We start from the raw sequence: 19901 nt of genomic DNA, 5'->3' as shown, positions 1-19901 counted from the left end.
CTAACCACCGTCTCTGTCTCATATTCAGTTCTTTTTTAGTGAACAAATACTTGAGACTCTTATGATCAGTAAATATTTGACATTTCTCGTCGTACAAGTAGTGTCTCCATATCTTCAACGCGAAGACAACGGCAGCTAACTCAAGATCATGAGTCGGGTAATTCTTCTCGTGCACCTTCAACTGCCTGGAAGCATAAGCTATAACCCGACTATGCTACATCAATGTTGCGCCTAACCTGAGCTTAGATGCATCGGTGTATTACACAAAATTACCTTGCCTTGATGGCATGGCTAACACTGGCGCTGAAATAAGAGCTTGCTTTAAAGTATCAAAGCTCTTCTAACACTCTTCACTCCACACGAATTTAGCATTCTTCTTGGCATCCAAGTGAGTGGCACTGCAATCGTAGAGAATCCCTGAATAAATTTCCGATAGTAGCCGGCTAAGCCCAGAAAGTTGCGGATCTCTGACGCATTCTTCAGTTCGACCATTCCTTAACTGATGCTACCTTAGCTGGATCCACCTCAATCCCACTGCTAGACACTATGTGACCCAAAAACGCTACCTTCTTCAACCAAAACTCACACTTACTGAACTTCACAAATAACTTGCGACTCTGCAAGATCTGCAAAATTGTTCTCAAATACTGACTGTGCTCCTCATGGCTCTTCGAGTAAATAAGAATATCGTCAATGAATACTATGACGAATTGGTCAAGATAAGGCTGAAATACTCGGTTCATGAGGTCCATGAATATTGATGGAGCATTTGTTAGTCCAAATGGCATCACAAAGAATTCGTAATGCCCATACCTAGTTCTGAAGGATTTCTTATGAACATCTGCATCCTTTACCTTCAGCTGGTGATACCCTGATCGAATATCTATATTAGAGAACATTGTAGCTCCCTGCAACTATTCAAACAAATCCTCGATCCTTGGTAGTGGGTACTTGTATTTGATTGTTACCTTGTTCAACTCTTGGTAATCGATGCACAGTCTCAAGCTCTCGTCTTTCTTCTTCACAAATAGCACGGGTGCGCCCCAAGGTGAGAAACTAGGGCGGATGAATTCTTTGTCCAGAAGCTCCTGAATCTACTGTTTGAGCTCTAACATCTCAGTTGGAGCTAATCGACACGCACAGTGCCTAGCATAAGATCGATTGCAAACTCCACCTCTCTCTCTGGTGGAAGACCCGTGACGTCATCTGTAAAAACGTCAGGGAAATCTCGGACTACTGGTACCTCAGATATAGACGGAGTGGGTGTGTCAGGTGCCGAAACAATGCTGACCAAGAAAGCCTGACAACCTTTGTGAATAAGTCTACGTGCCTGCATGAATGAGGTCATGCGAGGGAACCTTGTCCATCTATCTAGCTCAAAGAGAAACTGTTTCATGCCCAAAGGTCTTACCAACACTAACCTTTTCTGGAAATCGATGAGAACTCTGTTCTTCATCAGCCCGTCCATTCCCAAAATAATATCAAATTCCGGCATTGGCAACACAATCAGATCTGCCTACACTAGGTGGCCCTGCAGTTCTAGATCAATATCTTTGACCACACTAGTAGCTAATAGCTCTTCCCCTGAGGGGACTGTTACAGAATAATTCACGTCAAGGCTGATGGACTTGATGTCCAAATGATTAGCGAATGTCTCCGAGATAAAGGAGTGAATGGCTCCCGAATCTATCAGGGCCTTCGTGGCTAATCTCTTTATGAAAATGTTTCCTGAGAGAGGTTAGCACAACACAACTTATATCCCAAAATCTAATACTACCCTTATGCAATGATAGGCATCAAAATACCAACTAGAACACTAATAATCCCAAATCAAAATAAACATGCATGCATGGCAAAAATGATACTGCGCTTAATCAAATAATTTTACCAGTAGGTAATGTCGTGTAGTGTTCGCCTCCTGAGTGTGCATGGCGAACACTCTTCCCTGGGTCGGCTGCACCCACTGTGGGCAGTCTTTAAGCATGTGGTCACTGGCTCCACATTTAAAACATTTCCCTGATCCCCGTAGACACTGTCCCGGATGTTGGCGATTGCATTTCTGACACACTGGGAAATTACCGGGCCTCTGCGGAGCCTTCTGCTGCGGGATAGGACCCTTGCCTTTCGGTGGTCCGTAGCATGGCTTCTTCCCTGGCGGCCCCTAGTACGACCTCTTAAACTAAGGTCGCTGCTGCTGCGGAGCCTGATAGGACCTCTTGCCCTGTCTGTCATTCTCAATGTCTCTTTGATCCTGCTCTGCCGCCAAAGCTCTTGACACAGCAACTGCGTAAGTAGTAGGACCAGCAACTCGGACGTCACGACGCAAGACCGGCCACAACCCATCCATAAAATGCCTCAACTTTTCCCGAGCATCATTAGAAATTAGGGGCACGAAGTGACGCCCCCTCTCAAACTTTCTAACAAACTCTGCGACACTGCTGTCTCTCTGCCGCAGCGCCATAAACTCCCTGGTCAACCTGGATCGTACTTCCTCAATGAAGTACTTAGAGTAAAAAACTTCTTTGAACGCATTCCACGTCAAGGCCTGCAAATTAACCGACACAGACGCACTTTCCCACCACAGCCTAGCGTCTCCGGTCAACAAGAAGGTGGTGCACCTCACTCTGTCTGCGTCCTGCAGCTCCATGAAGTCAAAGATCACTTCGATGGATTTAATCCATCCCTCAGCTACCATCGGGTCCGTCGTCCCCGAGAACTCTTTGGGGTCCATCTTTCTGACCCTCTCGTACACTGCCTCTGGTCGGGGCCTCGCCCCTGCATTCGCTGCAGCCTGGTTCCCCACAAACTGTGCGAAGAACTACGTCATACCTGCAAGCATCTCCGCCTGCATATCTAGGGGTGGAGGTGGAGGATTGGCTCTCTCCTCATCTCGAGCCTCTCTGTTCTCTTCCCTTACTTCCCGGTTAATCAAGCGTCTAGGAGGCATACTGTTCCAATAATTTACCCAACACGTAACCCATATGCATGAACATAATACTAATAGCATAAGATGCACGTAAATTTAATTTTAATCATGCACATGCTGGAAACATCACTGGATGCTTAATACATGAAATAATTTAAACCTTAAAACTTACAGACTTGAGGTGTGACTTCGTGAGCTTCTCGCAACTGGCAGTAGGCGTAACCCTTTACAAGAACACCGCTCTGATACCAACTATAACGTGCCGTACTATTACTATTCTAAATTTGCGGAAAAATTAAAAAATTTCTTAGATACAAAATAAACTTTCAAATGAGAAATAAAATATATGCTCGTCTAAAACATTCGCCACTAAGTCTCCCAAAAGAAATGATTATTTGAAATCTCATCAACCACTTCACGAAAATCAGAATATAAAAATATTCGACATGCTTAACATTTTAAACTTTAAAACATGGGCGGTCCTCGGGTCTAGCCTCCTGCTCAGTCCAAGTCGGCTCCTTGGTCTCCACCCACAGCCTCTTCAACAGACTCCTCACCTGCATCGATCAAGTCTAGTGAGTCTAAAGACTCAACACGCATAAATTGGAAGTAACAAGTACTACATAATAAAACCACATGCAACTTTAAAATAGGGCGTACATACATGAGCATACATATCATAATTTTGCGTAGAGACATGTTTCAAAACAAGTGACCCATAACATAATCGTCTGATCAGACTAAACCACAGTAATGGCTGACAGAGACGAATCCACTCCCACATACATGAGATCTCCGTTCATGCTTTAACGGATGGATTGGTCCCCGTTCATGCTTTAACGCTTTTCAATCCCAATCTAAACCCATTCATGCTTTAACGGGGTGGGTTGGTCCCTGATCATGCTTTACCTTTTTCCAACCTCATACATAATTTGGTCACAAGACATTTAGCATACCTCAAAAACTTAAAATTTTTTCTTTTGCACGTCAACATACTTACTTGGCGTTGAAGGATTCGTTGGATCTCGTTTGAGACCGCTGCTGCAACATACTAACATGGATTTAAATACTTAACTTGCATGACTTAGACGTAGGTATACATGCTCACCACCCAATTCAATAAATAACTTAAGACATTCTAAAACACTCGGGACTTGACCTCATTTAAATCGTTGTACTAAACCATGACGTGAAACTCCCAAGAACACAATATATTTTTCCAAAAACAGGTGGTACACGGACCCCGTGCCCAGGTCCTGCTACGGGTCCGTGTAGGTTTGCTACAAGACCTACCGAAAAGAAGGAAAGACACGGACCCCGCGCTAGGGTCCGTCTAGATGTCCGTGTAGGCACTGGAAAATGGTACTTCGAAGAAAACAAAGTCACGGACCCCGTGCCCTGGTCCGTGTAAGGGTCCGTGTTGGCTGGAAAAAATGACACCAAGAAGAAAGCGAAGGCACGGACCCCGTGCTAGGGTCCGTGTACCTGCGCGATTTGTAATCCACGAAAATTCAATACCTGCGATGCTTTTCATTCTAGACTCGATTGTACGGACCATGAACCGACACCCCGAGACCCATCGTAGTATGCCATAACATCGAACCAAATTCGTACAAACACCCCACAACAACGACGTCCACTCAACGACACATACAATTCAAAAATACGGCAATTGACACCAAATCGTTTCCTATGACTTCTCATGAATTCAAGCGCCTATCAACACTAACCGGTAATCCAAATACCAACCCACTAAGCATATCTATACGCAGCAACGATCACCCGTCGATCTCCAACGAAACCTGCAACAATAAAACTTCAAGAACGCATCAATACATAATTTTCTTAAAAATGGAGTTTGAGCAGTCTCACGAAAAATACCATAACTCACTCAATTGTTATCCAAATAATTCGAATTTACTGTCAAATCGAAGATATAAAAAAGGTCTACGTTTTATATGTTGAAAGTGTTCTCAAAATCACGTCCCAAAAATCACATTTTTAAATATGACAGCAAAAATCGAGATTTGTGATCTAAAAATCGTTTCAAGATTGATCCAAATATCATTGCTCAAACTTCTACACATCACACATGTATTTTTACGCTTAAATAACAACACGACGCATAATATGACGAGATCGATGCATAAACGAAAGAAAATATACGTTCCTTTTGATATTTGAAAATACCGTAACGACGATACCGAAGCGGAGATGGCGCGAAGATTGATCCGGGACGAACGTGGCGCTAAAATCTTTGAAGAAAACACACGTAAATTTGCTGGAAGATGGAGAGGGAAGGGGCGGCTGCTTTAGACACCAAGAACCCTAGTTTTCTCTCTTTAAAAATCTGAAATAAGAGGTGTAGGATGTATTGTGTGTTTTGGTGTCTGTAAAAACTTGTAAGTGTGTGTGAGTGTGTGTAACGTGTGTGTGGGTTTTTAATTAGGAGAAATCTTGATAAATTAACTAATTAAAATAATAATAAAAGATTAACCCACACAAATTTTATAAAATTCTCCTTTTTAACAAAATAAATGCACAATGTCAACTTTAAAAGTTTTAAAATTCTAAAATTCACCTAATAATTAAATTAGGCTTTAAAATGCTGAAACTTAATAAATTAGTTAAAATGCCCCAACCTCAACTTAAAATAAAATACCACATTTTAAATTGCCAAAATCGTCACCGGTCTTTTCCCTCAATCCCGCATCGAATAATCGCCTGGACATGAAACTTGAAAAACATTTTAACGTGCATCACATAAACATGAATAATTTAAAATAATGCATTTAAATAAGTAATGCATGACTAAAAACTCATTTTAAACTTAAATAAATAATGTAACAATTAAATAAATGCATGAGTTATACGTGTACTGAATTTGGGCTCTACAACAGGATTCCTCTGTCTACGGTTATAATTTATAGATCTACTAAGCTTTCTACTGAAATATAAATTATTTTCACACTTGTGTTTGGGCTTTTGGGAAAAGTGATTTCTAACTTGTTATCAGAGCTAGCATTTATTAACTAGTAACGTGTCGTGTGTTTTGGATAATAATTATGGAGCCGGTTTGCAGCAACAATAGGAGATGCGATAAAGTATAAAACAATTATCATCTAATCTTCCATGAGGTCAAACCTTTGTGAAAATGGTTTCCCACACTTTCTGAGAAGCCGTAACTGTAAAAACGTACATTATTCTTTTGAAATCTTGTTGTTTTTAACCTCTACCTTTTGTCTAATGTGACACTTATGTGACGTGCAGAATCGACGAGAAACCTGGTGATCCTTGGGATTTGCCTCGTGTAGCCATAGATGCTTTAGGTGCTGCGATGCTTGTCACCATTATACTCGACTTGTGGCGTATATTTCTCGGACCAATAGTGCCACTTTCAAATTCCAATCAATGCTCTCAACCTGGACTGCCTTGGTTTCCAGTAAACGCCTAGGCCATGCTATTTTCACAATGCCATGTCCTACTACTTCTTCCAGTTGCACGAGCTCTTTCATCTTGTTGCTCTATTTGGAGATGTTATGTATTAGACTTGTTGTAACTTTATAAACTCAGAAACTTCCCCGTTTAAGAGTCTGGGACTGTATCAAATTTGTGCCTTTCTACTTACTGAACGAGAATCTGAATCGAAAATTTCTTGTGAAATGTGAACATCCGCCTCTTCTTGTTGTCGAGTCAGCTGCGCGAAGCAAGCTTTGCCGAGTTGTCAGAAATTATTTATATATATTTATTTATTTCAAGTGGGGATAGCTCGTCTTCATTCCAGAGGTGACTTGAGTTATCAGTATTCTCCCAGTTCACGTTAAAAAATGGCTCCAACTTTGCAACAAGAAAATTGGAAAGAAAACAAACTTGTTTGGTGTCTGATTGGATTATTGTTCAAGAATTTCATTTTGAACACGTTTTCACAAGCTAGACCATGACAGATCGGGAATGTAAATGAAATGAAATGACCCACACTCAACACATAAAATCATATTTTATGATTTTTGATTAATGAAATATAAAGAAACACGCTCATTAATTAAATAAATAAAGAAGACACACGGAGATAAGTTTGTACTGTATATTCTAAAGAAGTTTATAGTCGAATCAGCCGTCCAAAATAAATATAAAGGTGGCTAGAGCTTGAGACTATCATATATGATGTAAACGTCATGTTTTATTAGTAAATACATGTAGATGCACATTCATACAGAGGATGCTCATTTGATGAGACACTGAACAACCCTCTGTCGAACTTTTCAAGTGGTTATCAATTATCAAGTTTAAAAGTACGCAACTATGGTTGTACATCATTAGTCCTTAGACTCGAAACAACATGGAGGCTCTGCGTATTAGCATGCAATTTGAATTGTTTATCGATTCCATTGAAGATCATCAGGTGGCGAGGTTGGGTGTAGTTTCGAAATACGTGTGAGTTAATGCATTGTAATCAGGGATTCACTAAAATTAATTAAATTTAACACAAAATATCAACAAAATGCTACTTTTTTTATAAACAGCATATAATCTTTCGTTATTGAAACATAATAATTATATCAATGTTTTGAATTCAATTATACTACCAGAAGCAATGTTACTCTAGGTAAATTGTAATTTATTGTTAGGATCGATTTACTGACAGAAACCACGTAGAGGATGAAATTTTGCAAACTTTTTCTTCTTGTACGTACCAGCATCAGAAAAAGAGTTGCAATAATTTGGTTGTATCTCAACAAGTACTGTGCAGTTAAAGTGAATGTAATTGAAAGACAACCTTTTTCATTCTTTGGTAGAAACTGAAATATTGTAATCTAAATTTATGCTTGAAAAAAGAGCGACTTATGTGACACTATGCTTCAACTTCTCCTTCATTGTACTTTTCACAGCTAGTTTGGTTTCTGCCAAATAATCAAAGCAATAAGAGGGGGTAATTAGTTATTAAGCCTGCTCCTCGGGATCTCCAGATATACCTTTAATCAAGCTTAAGTCTAAATTTGTTACATCATTGAATCAAAGCTCTACAGTATAGATAACATTATTAAAAAACTATCAATCATCCACTGCAGTTCAAACCAATAATTTCTATATAATCATAGAATTTTTATGCGTAGCGCCACAGCTGGTTACCTAATGCCCAAACAAATCTTATGCCAAGATAAAGTACATTCCAGAATAGGTTGGATAGAAAGGCCAATGTTGGCATAGAAGGAATTTTTTAGTCCAATTTCATAAAAGTTACTGCAGATGCATCATCTACCCCTTCTGCAGCTGAAATAATTATGTAGGAGACTCTTGCATATGTTAAACTTGAATTTATCTACGAACAAGAAATTGATAAACGCGGTGACAAAAGAGCCTGAGGTGGTGTTTGTGGTGACTCCTGCTACTGGAGATGCTGTTTGGTAGAAGTTCAAGTTTGAAAAAAATTCAACAAAACTAGTGGAGTTAAAGGTTGATTCGTTATCATCAAAGGAAATTAACATGGAATCAAAGGCCAACTTTCTAGTTCCACTGTTCGATTTGTCGGAACTCAGCAAGAGCAAAACATTGTCGAGGGGTTGGATTCTGGAAGTAGGGATATTTAGGCGTTGCCATGCAGTGTAGGTCATGTATATCCCGCTGGCTCTGATACCATGAAATTGAAACAGCGTGATGGAGAATCGGTGCAAAAGGCACCGTAATTTTTTATCATTCCAAATGATTAGGTTACAAGGATTAAATAGAGAAATAAAGCGATAAGATAAACTAATCCTAGGAATTAAAATACAAATATAAAATCAAAGATAAAATAAAGATTAGATGATAAAAGATCCTATTCAACTAATTAAATATAAGATAAGATAAGTTTTTCAACACTAACCCTCAAGGTGGGTCGTATAGATTTATCATTCCCAGCTTGGAAGACAATTCAGCAAATGAGGGTCGGAACATAGCTTTTGTCAATATATCAGCTAGCTGAAGTTGAGAAGGAACGTAGGTGACAGTAATAACCTCATCTTCAATCTTCTCGCTAATAAAGTGACGGTCTACCTCAACATGTTTCGTCCTATCATGGTGCACCAGATTCTTTGATATGCTGATGGCTGCTTGATTGTCACACAACACTTCAACTGGGGAATTTTCTTCCACTTTCAACTCTGTTAACAATCTTCTGAGCCACATCCCCTCATATATCCCATGGGCCAATGCCCGAAATTCAGCTTCAGCACTACTGCGGGCAACGGCAGGTTGATTCTTACTTCTCCACGTCACTAGGTTTCCCCATACAAATGTACAATACCTTGATGTCGAACGTCGGTCTGTAGTGGATCCAGGCCAATCAGCATCACTGTATACCCTAGTTCTTCGGTTTGTAGTCTTTCTAAATAGGATTCTTTTACCAGTGGACCCTTTGAGGTACCTCAACACTCGATATGTAGCAGCCATATGTTCCTCGGTGGGGTTGTTCATCAATTGACTGATAACACTTACCACAAATCTAATATTTGGTCGTGTATGGGCCAGATATGTTAATTTTCCCACTAGTCTTTGATATTTGCCCTTGTCTGCTAAGAGATGGTCCCCTTTTTCACCAAGTTTGATATTCGGATCCATTGGCATGTCTATGGGCTTACACCCCAACATTCTTGTTTCTTGCAGAAGATCAGTAACATATTTACGTTGAGAAATAAATATGCCACCAGAAGATCTGGCTACTTCCATTCCCAGAAAGTATTTTAGATGTCCAAGATCTTTCATCTCAAATTCCCTACTGAGAAGGAGTTTTACATGATCAATTTCTTCTTTATGATTCCCTGTGAGTACAATGTTATCCACATAAACAATAAGAATTGCACTTTTACCTTCCCCAGAGTGTTTCAAAAATAAGGTGTGGTCGGTCTGAAATTGAGAGTAGCCATTTTTCTTTAACACTTTCATGAATCGATAAAACCAAGCTCGAGGAGATTTTTTAAGTCCATACAAGGACTTCCGTAACATGCACACCTTGTTTACTGGTATTTGAGTTTCAAATCCAGGAGGTATTTTCATGAAGACTTCTTCATCAAGATCACCATTAAGAAATGCATTTTTGACATCAAGTTGGTACAATGGCCAGTCGAGGTTAACAGCGAGTGATAGGAGAACTCGGACAATGTTGAGTCTAGCAATAGGAGCAAAGGTTTCTTGGTAGTCAATGCCGTATGACTGAGTATATCCCTTGGCTACAAGTCTAGCTTTTAGTCGTTCTATACTCCCATCAGACTTATGTTTGACTGTGAAAATCCACTTGCACCCGACCGGTTTCTTACCTAATGGAAAATCAGTGATGTCCCATGTGTTGTTCTTTTCCAATGCCTTTATTTCATCAAAGACATCAATTTTCTATTTTGGATCATTTAAGGCATCTTCTATAGTGGAGGGAATCTGGACCTGATCTAGATTGGAAAGAAAGGCACAATATGTAGGTGAAAACCGTTTAAATGAGACGAAGTTGCCTATAGGGTGTTGTGTGCATGATCGAGTTCTTTTTCGTAGTGCAATAGGTCTTTCATCAAGGTTATCAGCAAGCTCACTGTTGTTAGTCACATGGGTATCAGTAATGGTTAATTCTTGTGAATGTTACCTAGATTTATGATTGGGGAGATGTCATTAGCAGCCTGAATTTGTGCGGGCATTTGTATATTCTCTTGATGATGATGCTTTCTACGAGAATATGTATGAATTGGCTCATGAAGGTTAAGTTTTCTATGATCCGGAGGTGAGTCTATTGGCGTAGTAATAGATGTAATAGGCTCTATATGAGGGATGGATGGGATTGTGGGGATGGATGAGATTGTGGATTCCCAGCTGCTTGGTTCATTGATGGTTGACTCCCCCTGAAAGGAAGAGCCAGGGTAGAATGGCTGAGACTCAAAAAACGTGACATCCATAGAACTGTAGTATTGTTTCATGGCGGGTGAATAGCATTTGTACCCTTTATGGCATGGAGAATAGCCGAGAAAGATACACTTGACAGCACGTGGTTCAAGTTTAGTACGGTGATGTGAGTGTATGTGGACAAAGGACGAACAACCAAACACTTGAAGAGGAATATCATGAATTAAATGTGAAGAAGGATAAGTTTCTAGGAGGGTCTGGATGGGAGTTTTAAATTGCATTATCCTTGAGGGCATTCTGTTTGTTAGATAAGTGGCAGTTAAAATTACATCACCCCGATGGTAATGAGGAACATTAGAGGTAAAGAGTAATGCACGAGCAACCTCAAGAAGATGGCGATTTTTGCGCTCAGAGACTCTGTTTTGTTGAGGGGTATACACACACGAGCTTTGGTGAATAATCCCATGTGATTGTAGATAACTCCCCAACATAGAGTTGAAATAATCACGGGCCCTATCAGTGCGTAGCACACGAATGTGAGAAGAAAATTGGGTTTTGATCATTTAATGGAAATGTTTAAAGATCTGAGTACTTTCGGATTTATTTTTCATGAGGAAGACCCAAGATAGTCGTGTCTGGTCATCGATAAATAAGATAAACCAGCGAGTCCCGCTGAGGTTGGGGATATTTGATGGTCCCCAAATATGACTATGGATAAGGAGAATGGCGAAGATGGTTTATAACAATTGGGTCTAAAAGTTGTACGAGTATGTTTTGAAAACTGACATATATCACAATTAAATGGAATGGAAATTTTATTATGAAATAAGTCCAAAAACAATTTCTGAAGATACAATGGATTTGGATGACCTAAACGGTAGTGCCATAAAACAATATCCTTGATCTTATTAGAGCTTAAAGCAGAAACAGAGTGAGGTACTGATTGTGGGGCAGAAGGTATGTCCAAGGCAGCATCAGTCTTGAGAATGTACAATCCTGCAAAAAGTTCAGCACTGTCAATCGTCTTCCCCGATGCCACATCCTGGAAAACACACGAATTACCCAAAAACTTAGTCAGGCAACCAAGCTCATGATTCAGTTTAATAACAGACAGTAAATTACAAGCAAGGTCGGGCACAAACAAGACTGAATATAGACATATATCCTTAGTTAATTGAATGGAGCCACAACCAGCCACGGTGGATAGAGAACCATTGGCTATTCGTACTGTGTTAGGGGCGTTGCATTGCTGGAAATTATGAAAGAAGTTGAGGCACCCAGCCATATGGTCTGATGCGCCAGAGTCGATTATCCAATAGGATTACATATCATGCTGTGAAGATGTAAATGAGGCAATACCTGAATGAGCCATATTACCAGTGCTGCTGAGAGACAGAGTGGGTGTGACAAAAGGCTGTCCAAACAACTTCTAGAGAGCATCAAGTTGCTCCTTCGTGAAAGGTTGCTGCTCTGAGGTTGGAGGATCAACAGCAGCTGTGTTGGCACGTCGCTCTCTCGCTGGTTTCCAATCGGCAGGTTTCCCATGAATTTTCCAGCATGTATCTAGTGTATGTGTAGATTTGCGACATTTTGGACACCATGAACGATTATTCTTGAGTTGGCCAGTGCCGGGTAAATTTGGAATCATACGCATACCATCAGTAAAGTCGTCTCTTGGTGAAGGGAAGCGTTATTGGGCAGCCAAGGCGGATGCGTCGACAGAGGAAGAAAAATCTGTCGTTATCAACATGATCTTCCGACGGCTCTCTTCTTGACGAACAACAGAAAAAACACCTCGAAGGCTTGGTAAAGGTTTAGTGCCCAGAATTCTCCCCCGTACATCATCGAGTGATGGATTGAGGCTAGACAGGAATCTGAATATCCACCGTTGCTCAACAATACCACGAAATCGGTCACCATCTGCTGGACACTCCCACTCATATACTTCGAAGAGATCTAATTGCTTCCATAGACGGGTAAGAGTGTTAAAGAAATCGGTGACCGAATACTCTCTTTGGCGGAGATCTTGCAACCGACATTCGATTGCAAACAATTCGGAGGTGTTATCTTTGCTGGTGTATGTATCTCTTGCTGAGTCCCAAATTTCCTTGGCAATGCGATAGAGGAGGAAATTCTCTCCTATCTTGGTTGTCATGGAATTTATTAACAAGGACATAACCATGCAATTCTCTGAATTCCACGTCCGAGATTTCGGATCCTTAGAAGGTGGACATAGCGCTTCACCGGACAAGAAGCCATCTTTTCCATGGCCACAGATAAAGATCCTGACAGATTGATACCGCAGTAAATAGTTCTTGCCATTCAATCGATGACAAGTGATTGGTGCCGACGAGAACTCAATTGCCAAGGGTTTGGATTCTGGAGGCAGGGATATTTTAAGCGTTGCCATTCCGTGTTTGGTCATGTATATCCCGCTGGCTCTAATACCATGAAATTGAAACAGCGGGATGGAGGATCGGTGGAAAAGGCACCGTAATTTCTTATCATTCCAAATGATTAGGTTACAAGGATTAAATAGAGAAATAAAGCGATAAGATAAACTAATCCTAGGAATTAAAATACAAATATAAAATCAAAGATAAAATAAAGATTAGAAGATAAAAGATCCTATTCAACTAATTAAAGATAAGATAAGATAAGTTTTTCAATAATTATATTCATAGGAACCAACTCATATTGGTAAGTAGGATAGATTCTTGTAAATGAATACTTGATATTCTTCCCCTTTCTGCTCATGAATGAGCACCTGTCATTCTTCACAAGTTGACGTCAGTTTTTAGGAGGATAAAGTTCCCAAAGCGCAATTGTTGTATCTTCTGAAGATGAAGCCAACAGTTTGCTATTAGACAAGAATGAAACAGCTTTACAAGCGGCATGATGATACTTCAATATAGCCAAAGCATTTCCTTGGCGATAGTCATATATCCTCACACGGTGATCCTAGCCAGCAGTTGCTAATATTTTGCTATCTGCCCGGATCGAGGCTCCAGCTGTTCCAGGCCTCTCCAAAATAATTTCTTTCTTGTACAAACATGATCCCATGAAAGGATCCAATTTAAACATCACTATTTTTTCATCAGCGGATGTAGAGATCCCCCCTCCACATGAATAGTCAACACACAAGCTTAGAACTGGTTCTGAATGAAATTTTATACATGACACTGGCAGTGATGGATTCCTTAAATCCCACCAAACCATGGATCCATCTTCATAGCCAGATATAACATTTATGTATCCTTGGGATTCAGAAGGTAAGAATGCTCGAACAACCATACACATTCCTCTACCCTTTGTAACATAAATGGAAGCTGATTTCTATTGTTTCCTACACCGCATTGTTCAGAGAGTTCTAGCCATATACCTTAGGTTTTCTGGCCAGTTTCTAGGGAACTTTGTTGTGGCAAAGTTTCGGAGCTAATGTCGACTCGAGGAGGGGTCGGTGAGCTGAGATCGAGACATCATCAGCGAGCTGACGACGGACGTATGTATAATCATAAAGCCTTAAATAGTGATTTAAGGATCATTATGGAGAACTTTGTATCATGTTTGGTAATTCAGGATCTGGTTTGATAGTGATTTCATTGTGTTGGTATTGTCTAGGTTCAGAGCTTTCTGTCAGATTGTTTTAGTGAGGTACGTAATATACTGACTGAGATATCCAAGCGTAGTATACACACTTATATGTTTCATATTTATCTGTTGCATGATACATGTTTTACAGCTTTGGCATATTATGCATGATATATCATGTTGAGCCTGATATCTTTTGAGATATACCTCGTTTGTTGGGGTCGCTCAGCCCTATTCTTTATTGTGGACGATAGGGCATCGAGAGCTATAGTGTCCGATGGGACCCGTGGGCTCTGATGACCTGGGCATTGTAGGTCCACGTCTTGATGATGAGTGTGGAATCCAAAACATGCCTAGGGCAGATCAGAGACTACACACTCAGGCGCCTCTAGACTGGGCATGAGATTCTTGACTTGATCCTTGATATCCGAGCATATTGCATTTCGCATGCATCATATCAGTTTGTATACTCGTACATTCTCGTATTGGGCGATTGTCTCTCACGTTCTTGTTTTCATCTTGGGCACCCCATTCCACGGGGCAGGTCTTAGGTTGGACGGTTCGGATGACCGGGACAGTGGCTAGAGCAGTTGGGTTTTTTGTGGTGATCCAATGGAGGTTTTATATGGTTTATCGTTTTCTCGTTCAGAATTATGTTTTCAATATGGTTGTATTAATGTTTAAGACTGCTGTTATTTGTTCTGTTTTTGTTTGGGTTGTAAGATGATTAAGTTATTTGGTTTTCGCTGTTTAATTGTTGTTATTAAATTTTAATGTTGCATGCTTATTAGTCTGTTTAGTAGTGGCTCGGGTAAGGGCGCTACATTTAGTGGTATTAGAGCAAGAAAAGATTTTTGGGACATTAGTAATTCTGTTTTGAGGATTTAAAGGTTGATTTTGGTTTCCTTTCAGATGTCAGGAGATGGAAGCGGTCACGAAAGTGTAGGACATGGCCGTTATGGCAACGATGAGGCTGGCCGAGAACATCTTCGTAGAGATCGTGACGGAAGGCGTCACCGAGATCATGATGAAAGGAGACGTAGGAACCATGTCAACATTATGGATTTCATGAAGATTGGACCTCCACCGTTGACAGGAGATAAGAATGCTGATGTTGTTGAAGCTTGGGTCGATATCATGGAAGAGTGTTTTCGAGAGCTGCACTATGACGAGGATGAGAAGATGGAGGTAGCTGATTTCATGATCCAAGGAAAAGCTCAGAAATGATGAAACATGTTTCTGCCATTATAGTTCTGCAGCATGGGCGGATTCGTTGGGAACATTTCCGTCAGACCTTCATCAATTATCACTTTTCGCCAGCTCTTCCTCATGCGAAGGAGATGGAACTGTTGACCATTAAGCAAGGAGATTCGAGCATTGAGGATTACCAAAAATGTTTTACGGATCTGTTGTCGTACGCTCCTCACATCATTGAGAATTCTGTAGCAAAATATTGTAACGCTCTGACCCGATTTCATAAAGTAACAGCGGAATTTAAAATTTTTCTTGAAGGGAAGAAGGCTTTAAAATACATTTCAATATATAATCAAAAAATATATACATGATCAAATGAGCGTTGCATCAAAATACAAAATTTCATTTTGATCATGTCCAAAAGATCTAACAAAATGGCCTTCTTCCTTCCATCTACTATGCATATGACCTCGGCTCCAATCAACATCCTGGCCCGTTACTCTTATCTGCATCACATGAAATAACTGAAATGAGTATAAAACTCAGCAAGTGGAACTCTTACATAGCAATGAATACATATCATACTCTGTAAAACATGGCTTTGAAAACATTAAATACCATCAACTCTGAAACATGAATATCATAGAATGAATAACAATAACGATGGAATTTCTCTTTTCTCTGATGGATTGATATCTATATAGTATCTCTGTCTCTGTACCTATATCCCATCGATATAAATGGATTACTCTGTCGGGATATAAGCCTATGGTCGTTGATCAACTAATCGCATGCAATCTCTGACTATGTATCTATCAATCCAATAAATCATTTGAATTCTCTCTTTGGCATTAAAACAAACACGTTGAAGACTCTATTCTCTTTTGTATTCCCTTTAACATAATTGAGACAAAAATGCCTCTAATATACAACAAAGTGTATTAATACATAGCATGAATCAAATGGAGGGGAATAACATGTTAAAACCATTGAAACACAGTACATATATTATCATGTGAGCACAATAAATGAAATTCCACTTACTACACTTGGAAACCTTGATTCTAAACTCTTGGTTGAATTCCTACAACAATAAACCATATATTGCACCATCAATAACCCAATAATCAAACAACCATATCATTAAATCCATAAAACCAACACCATCAACAAACCTAAGATTTTCCAACATCATAATCCAAGAATAAACAAAGCCACAAGCTTACCTTAGCTTCTTAAACCCACAAGAACCTTGTTTCACCACCACAATCCAACAACAAGCTTGAATCAAAGATAGGAAATGGAACCCTAATCTCCCCTTGAGAGAAAGAACCGAGAGAATGGAGAGAAATGAGATAAAATGAGACCAACTCATGTATTATATCACTTAAATCTCGAAAACACGTTTTTTGTACTGTGCTGGACGCTCGGGCGGTCATAAATTACCCCTCGGGCGCGGACCATACTGTCCGATACCAAACTTACAGAATCAGTGGCGCTCGCGCGGTCATTTCTTACCGCTCGGGCGCCGCTCTGCGCACCGCCGCCTCAAAGATCGCCTCCGAAACGCCTCTTCCCGTCATAATTTGGAAAAGTGGTAAACATGAAAGTTGTCGCTCTATGTCTTGGCTTGCTTCTCCAATTAGCCTCATGTCATTTTATGGTCTGAGTAAAAAGTTATGCTCAATCTCCCAACATGTGTCACTGGAGGAACGACGACACACACGACAAACTTCGGGGCACTATTGGCTTGTCTTTCACAATGATTTGAACAAAACTTAAAACATGAAAGTTACACCTCTATGTCTTATCTAACCACTCCAATTGGCCTCATACCAATTGGATCAACATACAAATTATCATGAATTTACTCGCAACGACACTACAGTATCGCCACACATCTTCTATAAACACAATACCATAAATCATAAATCTCAACTCTTAACATCACAACTATATTTAAACTTAACCAAGGAGTCAATGAACATATTAAATCTTAAACTGTACCGATCACCAAGCTTGGATATTACAATCTCCCCTCCTTAGAGAAATTTCGTCCCTGAAATTGACGTCACTGCGCAAACAACTCAGGATGCTTTTCTTTCATCTCATCCTCTGGTTCCCACGTGGCTTCTTCAATCAATTGATTCCTCCAAAGGACTTTAACAATGCCAATCTCTTTATTTCTTAATACTTTAACTTTGCGATCCAAAATCTAGACTGGAACCTCTTGATATGTCAAACTCGGCGTCAAATCCAATGGCTCGTGGCGAAGAACATGGGAAGGATTCGCAATATACTTCCTGAGCATGGAGACATGAAAAACATTATGAACTCTATCAAGATCTGACGGTAAGGCTAACCTGTAAGCTCGATCACCGACTCTGTCCAAGATCTCAAATGGGCCAATGAATCTTGGACTCAACTTTCCCTTTTTGCCAAACCGCATCACACCTTTAAGAGGTGCTATCTTCAAGAACACATGGTCGCCAACCTCAAACTGCAACGGCCTTCGCCTCACATCAGCATAGCTCTTCTGTCTGGACTGCGCTGTCTTCATCCTCTCTTGAATAACAGTAACAACATCAGCTGTCTGTTGGACCAACTCTGGACCCAACATCTTCCTCTCACCAATCTCGTCCCAATACAAGGGAGATCTACATTTTCTGCCATAAAGTGCTTCATAAGGTGCCATGCCAATCGTCGCCTGGTAACTGTTATTGTACGTGAACTCAACAAGAGGCAATTTGGAATCCCAACTACCAGGATAGTCTATAGTACAAGCTCTGAGCATATCCTCCAAAAGCTGAATAACTCTCTCTGATTGACCGTCGCTGAGGATGATATGCTGCACTGAATGCTAACCGTGTACCCAAGGCTCTATGTAAACTCTTCCAAAACTCTGAAGTAAATCTAGGGTCACGATCAGACACAATCGACACAGGAACACCATGAAGTCTAACAATCTCTGCTATGTACTCTTCGGCATACTGGTTCAACGAATACGTTGTCTTGACTGGGAGAAAATGAGCTGACTTGGTCAACCGATCAGCGATAACCCAAATAGAGTTATAGCCTTTCTACGTTCTGGGAAGACCAGTCACGAACTCCATCGTAATATGCTCCCATTTTCATTGAGGAATCGGCAATGATAGCAATGTCCCAACAGGTCTCTGGTGCTCGATTTTCACCTGCTGACAGGTTAGGCACTGAGAAATAAACATGGCAATATCTTTCTTCATATCTGGCCACCAATAGAGTCTACGAAGATCTTGATACATCTTGGTGCTACCTGGGTGTATCGAGTATGGCGCGGTGTAAGCCTCTGTCAAGACGTCTCGCCGAATATCATCAGCAACAGGAATACAAATACGGCCTCTGAATGTCACCAAACCATCTCTATTCGTCCCGAACTCTGAATTACCTCTCTCCTCTGCTCTGGCTCTCAACTCTGTCAACTGTACATCATTGGCCTGCTCTCTACGGATCATGTCCGTCAATGTAGCCCGAATGACCAACGCTGAAAAGCGAGCAATGGTTCCTGGAACCACCAAAGCTATCTCCTCTCGTTCCAAGTCTAACAACAACGACTTTTGGATCATAGAACTCAAAGAGGAACTTGACTTACGGCTCAATGCATCTGCTACAACATTCGCCTTCCCAGGGTGGTAACTAATCGTCACATCATAATCTTTGACAAGCTCTAACCACCGTCTTTGCCGCATATTGAGTTTTTTCTGGGAAAACAAATACCTTAAACTCTTGTGGTCCGTGAAAATTTCACACTTTTCGCCATATAAATAGTGTCTCCAGATTTCAGGGCGAAAACTACAGCTGCCAGTTCCAGGTCATGCGTAGGATAATTTTTCTCGTAGTCTTTCAATTGACGAGAAGCATAAGCTATAACCTTTCCACGTTGCATCAGCACTGCACCAAGACCCTTCTTCGACGCATCGGTAAAAACAACAAAGTCCTCTGAACCACTGGGCAATGCAAGTACCGGAGCTGTCGTCAACTTATCTTTCAACTCCTGGAATCTTCTTTGGCATTCATTGGACCACTCAAACTTCACAGTCTTCCTCGTCAAATTGGTTAATGGCAGGGCAATTTTGGAAAAATCTGAAATAAAACGACGATAATAACCCGCCAAACCAAGAAAACTGCGTACCTCTGATACAGTGGTAGGGATAGGCCACTTCTGTATCGCCTCTATTTTCGCTGGATCAACAGCTAACCCATCCTTCGAGACAACATGGCCTAAGAAAGAAATCTGCTCTAACCAGAACTCACATTTCTTCAACTTAGCATACAACCTCTTCTCCCTCAACAA

General features: G+C 40.5%; 2 protein-coding genes and 1 pseudogene across 2 annotated transcripts; all 3 read right to left on the bottom strand.

The window, feature by feature from the left end:
* Nucleotides 1–2179: 2179 nt before the first annotated feature.
* LOC140989474 (uncharacterized) lies at nt 2180–2947 on the bottom strand. The gene is made up of 2 exons (XM_073458667.1): nt 2830–2947; nt 2180–2775 (listed from the first exon to the last, which is right to left on the bottom strand). The coding sequence occupies exons 1-2, from the start codon at nt 2945–2947 to the stop codon at nt 2180–2182; spliced, it is 714 nt and encodes a 237-aa protein (XP_073314768.1).
* A 9529-nt stretch (nt 2948–12476) lies between these two features.
* Nucleotides 12477–13196, bottom strand: LOC140989473 (uncharacterized). The gene has a single exon (XM_073458666.1). It carries the CDS (start codon nt 13194–13196, stop codon nt 12477–12479), a length of 720 nt encoding a protein of 239 aa, XP_073314767.1.
* A 201-nt stretch (nt 13197–13397) lies between these two features.
* On the bottom strand, nt 13398–14103 carry LOC140990610 (protein DECREASED SIZE EXCLUSION LIMIT 1-like; annotated as a pseudogene).
* Nucleotides 14104–19901: the final 5798 nt, after the last annotated feature.

Source organism: Primulina huaijiensis, chromosome 12, assembly GCF_012295235.1.
Source record: "Primulina huaijiensis isolate GDHJ02 chromosome 12, ASM1229523v2, whole genome shotgun sequence".
Taxonomy (NCBI): Eukaryota; Viridiplantae; Streptophyta; class Magnoliopsida; order Lamiales; family Gesneriaceae; genus Primulina; species Primulina huaijiensis.
Note: the sequence above shows the minus strand (reverse complement) of the source record. Positions and strands in the feature narration are given on the sequence as shown.